Source organism: Triticum dicoccoides, chromosome 7A (assembly GCF_002162155.2).
Source record: "Triticum dicoccoides isolate Atlit2015 ecotype Zavitan chromosome 7A, WEW_v2.0, whole genome shotgun sequence".
Taxonomy (NCBI): Eukaryota; Viridiplantae; Streptophyta; class Magnoliopsida; order Poales; family Poaceae; genus Triticum; species Triticum dicoccoides.
In genome coordinates this window covers 104,364,349-104,369,109 of record NC_041392.1, presented here as the reverse complement: position 1 = coordinate 104,369,109, position 4,761 = coordinate 104,364,349, and the positions used below count along the sequence as shown (strand labels likewise).

General features: G+C 47.3%; 1 protein-coding gene across 1 annotated transcript; it reads left to right on the top strand.

Annotated features, from left to right (window-relative positions):
• The first annotated feature begins 2,340 nt into the window (after positions 1–2,340).
• LOC119327875 lies at positions 2,341–4,483 on the top strand. The gene is made up of 2 exons (XM_037600948.1): positions 2,341–2,507; positions 2,663–4,483. The coding sequence occupies exon 2, from the start codon at positions 2,879–2,881 to the stop codon at positions 4,370–4,372; it is 1,494 nt and encodes a 497-aa protein (XP_037456845.1). The 5' UTR covers positions 2,341–2,507; positions 2,663–2,878; the 3' UTR covers positions 4,373–4,483.
• Positions 4,484–4,761: the final 278 nt, after the last annotated feature.

Genomic DNA, 4,761 nt, shown 5'->3' with positions numbered 1-4,761 from the left:
CGGAACGAGTAAAGAGACTTGCCGGTAACGAGATTGAACTAGGTATTGAGATACCGACGATCAAATCTCGGTCAAGTAACATACCGATGACAAAGGGAACAAACGTATGTTGTTATGCGGTCTGACCGATAAAGATCTTCGTAGAATATGTAGGAGCCAATATGAGCATCCAGGTTCCGCTATTGGTTATTGACCGGAGACGTGTCTCGGTCATGTCTACATTGTTCTCGAACCCGTAGGGTCCGCACGCTTAACGTTACGATGACAGTTTCATTATGAGTTTATATATTTTGATGTACCGAAGGTTGTTCGGAGTCTCGGATGTGATCACGGACTTGACGAGGAGTCTCGAAATGGTCGAGACATAAAGATCGATATATTGGACGACTATATTTGGACACCGAAAAGGTTCCGGGTGAGATTGGGACAATACCGGATCACCGGGAGGTTATCGGAACCCCCCGGGAGGTATATGGGCCTTATTGGGCCTTAGTGGAAAGGAGGGGAAAGGAGCAAGGGTGGGGGCGCCCCCCAAGCCCAATCCGAATTGGGAGGGGGGGCCGGCCCCCCTTTCCTTCCTCCCTCCTTCCTCTTCCTTCCCTCTCCTACTCCTAATAGGAAAAAGGGGAGTCCTACTCCTTGTGGGAGTTGGACTCCCCCTAGGGCGCGCCACCCTCCTTGGCCGGCCCCCTCCTCCACTCCTTTATATACGGGGGCAGGAGGGCACCTCATAGACACAACAATTGATCATTGATCTCTTAGGCGTGTGCGGTGCCCCTCTCCACTATAATCCTCGATAATATTGTAGCGGTGCTTAGGCAAAGCCCTGCGACGGTAAAACATCAAGATCGTCACCACGCCGTCGTGCTGATGAAACTCATCCCCGACACTTTGCTGGATCGGAGACCGAGGATCGTCATCGAGTTGAACGTGTGCTAGAACTCGAAGGTGCCGTAGTTTCGGTGCTTGATCGGTCGGGCCGTGAATACGTACGACTACATCAACCACGTTGTGCTAACGCTTCCGCTTCCGGTCTACGAGGGTACGTGGACAACACTCTCCCCTCTAGTTGCTATGCATCACCATGATCTTGCGTGTGCGTAGGAATTTTTTTGAAATTACTACGTTCCCCAACAGGACCCACTAGTTATTATAAATATCAAAGCAATCATTAAGAATAGGGGTTTCTCCCACCTAGGGTCATCACATGTTCTCGAGATGAGGACCGACTCACTTAGGATATCTCAAACACTACCATGTAACTAGATAGTTATGAAAGTAGCTTTGATGGAAATATTTCTATGATCGAGGAGAAGAGTTTCTGGTTTATTGTCATTATCCAACAAAAAATCCAAAGAAAAAGCAATTAACTCGTAAAACGGGCGCCAAATCTCGCAAAGGAAAAACCGAGGAGCAAAAATTAGGGTGTTACAAATGCATGGCTTGCACAATGACCTCAATGTTCTACATGGATTTCTCCTACGTGGAAGGCTTTTTGCTTGCCAGGCTCCACCTTGTAACTATGTTGCCAATGGCCATGGATACAACGTGTGCTACTACCTTGCATATGACACCTATCCTCCATGGACCACATGTGTGAAGACAATTCAACATCCAGAAGGTAACAAGAACTCTCACTTGTAAAGTGGTAAGAATCCGTGAGAAATGATGTACAACATTTGGGGTGCTTCAAGCTTGCTTCAAAACATTTCGTGGTCCTGTTGAGTATTGGAACCCACAGATACCGCGGCAGATCATTGACAACATGTGTTGTCTTACGCAACATGATCATCAAGGATGATCAACATGTGTTAACTTCGCCTACAATGCTGCACATGTGGAGTCGAAACATCAATGATACATGGTCCGGAGATTCCTCGCTGCACATCGCAGAATCGGGAAGCTCATCACCAACTCTAAGTTGATCCTATTGATCACTTGTGGCAAATTCATAGATCTTGAATGTAGTGTTTTTATCATGTTTTATTTGGATTATTAATTCATTTGGACCCTATGCCGTGTTTGATTTTGAATATTTAAACTTGAAAACAACGAACTTGAAATGTTGGTGAAATGTGTGCATTAGAAATACTCATGTCAAGCTTTGAATTAATATGTTGAGCTAGTATAGTTGAAATTGGGTTTGTACACAAAAAAAGAGAGGAAGAAGTAGCAAAGAAAAGAAAATAGAGGGAAGTAAGTTTTAGACGAGGGTCCAGGTGAAAATAATTTACACTACAGCTGTAGCAAGTTTAGAAGGAGGTTCCAGAATTAAGTTTTATGAAAGGGCTGAAATGCTTAAGCTGGTTAAAAAAAATGCTTAAGCTGGCCTTCCAGAGTCCTCCGCCGGGGCGGCGGCGGCGACGCGGATCCTCCGGCTGGCTCCCACGGACCCTCGCCGCGAAACTCTTCCCCGTGGGACGCGACGGCGTGGCTGCTGCTGCTGCTCCTACTCCTCCTCTCCATACCCCAGCCAATCTCCTTGTGCCGCCTGCTGCCTTCCGCCGGTTAGCACTCTCCGCCTCTCGCCATTGCCGGGCTAGCACAGAGTCGTAGAACGAAACGGAGGGGAACTCCGAATTTGTGGAAGCTCGTTCCTCCATCCAGCAAATAACACAAAATCCGTATCTTTTCCTGACCGCGTCTTTGTTTTCTAATTCAGGAAATCAAATTCCGGCGATATCCCTCCCGATCCCGGGTCGGATCTGCTTCACCTACGGCGAGGAGGCCTCAGTTAGCGTTCTATAAGTAGGAGTATCATACTTCACCTGCCTGCCCTCTGTCGCTCCGTGTCTCGTATTACTGCATCTACGGGAGAGATCATCAAGCACAGGGGAGAGGGAAATTGGGGAAACATACAACAGAGCTCTGTCTCTTCATGGATAGCAGCATAACCCGGTGTTTGGCCTTGTCGGGTGTGCTGACAACGTATGGACAGAGGCTTGCCGAATTGCTCGTCGTCCATCGTCTGTTACCCAGTGAACCCCAGATCCTGGAGCGGCCGACACCGCCGGAGCTGCCGGAGGACATCCTGATGTGCATATTCGCCAGCCTTGAGACCCCCGACCTCGTCCGGGCAGGCTCCGTCTGCTCATCATGGCGCTCCGCCTGCAACAGGCTCTGCAATCTTGGGCTCTTCAGGCAGACACAGGCACCGTGCCTCCTATACACCTCTGAATCTGCCGGCGAGAGTGTTGCAGGCCTCTTCAGCCTCGTGGAGAACAAATCCTACACACTAGCCCTTCCAGACCCACCTATTCGCACCAGGTATGTGATCGGCTCCAACCATGGTTGGATCATCACCGCCGACGATAGGTCCGAGCTGCACCTCCTCAACCCCATCACCGGTGACCAGATCGCCCTGCCTTCCGTCGCCACCATTGAGCAGGTGAAGCCCATCTTTGATGATGCCGGCGCTCTTCACAAGTATCAGTACTCATGGTACACCGGCACTCCGCTCTTAGCCGACTACGACTTCCCTACGCCCTCGGTCTTTTCGCTTGGCGAGCTGCGGGACTACCTCTTCGGGAAGGCATTTCTGTCATCTGATCCATCCACCGGAGATTATTATGTGGTACTCAAGCATAATCCAGAGTCACAGCTTTCATTTGCAAGAGCAGGGGATGATAGATGGACTTGGTTGCCACCACATGTTGATTATGCAGATTGTTTCTTCAAGGATAGCCTGCTCTTTGCATTGGATTCACACGGAGAAGTCCGTACATTTGATCTCAGTGCGCCTGTAGTAACACAAACGATCGTTCTGGGGAGAATGAAGTCTTGCATCGTGGAGTGCAACTATATGTACATTGCTCAAGCTCCATGCGGTGATTTGTTGCAAGTTTGGAGGTCAAGAAACTCTTTGGGTTGGGAGGATGAGGATGTCTCAGAACAGGGGCTTGAGGATGGGGAGGATGAGCACATTTCAGAACACAAGCTTGAGGATGCGACGGATGTGTCGGGGCTGGAACCTGAAGATAGGGAGGATGACGATGTTTCGGAACCTGAGTCAGGCTCTGATTCTCATGTGATCTTCACTGACAAGTTTGACGTATTTAAAGTGGATTTTGCTGCAGCAAATCTTGAAGACATTACTAGCTCATGTGACATTGTGATGTTTCTTGGGTATAATCAATCACTTTGTTTGAGTGCCGATGAATATCCAGAGTTAAAGTCCAGTCATGTCTATTTTACTGATGATGATGGCTATTATCATTTTGGAAGCATGGAGAGTGAGCGTGATATTGGAGTCCTCAACCTTGGAAATTGCACTGTTGAAAGAATTGCATCACCTCAGCTTTGGTCCAACTGGCCAGCCCCTGTGTGGTTTATACCAAATCCCCGGAAGATAAATTTGGCATCACACGATTAGCCACAAGATGCTTCATTTATACTGATATATCAATCTTTGTACCTTGTTGTATGTCGTTCCAATAAATTTCTATAAAGAAATAATAATAAATAATTTAAAAAAAATCATGGAACTAGTGGAAAAAGGAGAGGTGTGTTTATGTGGTGTGCTAATGGCAGCATCATCATTTACATTGCATATAGGTGATCTTGGTATTGTGACTGTTTTCTGAAAAGTTTCAGATTTGTTGGCCAAACTGAACTAGATATGGCGCCACTACAGAACTAGCTAAGCTTGGGATAGCTCCATTGCCTCAGTTTATTTGCTGATTTTTTTTACCCTTATGCATACTTCTAACATTCTGGATGAATAATTATTATCCAGTAACAGTATTCTTTGAAGTAAAGCCA

Excerpts from the sequence above, each read along its gene's own strand:
- LOC119327875 (XM_037600948.1), top strand. The coding sequence starts at position 2,879 with ATGGATAGCAGCATAACCCGGTGTTTGGCCTTGTCGGGTGTGCTGACA.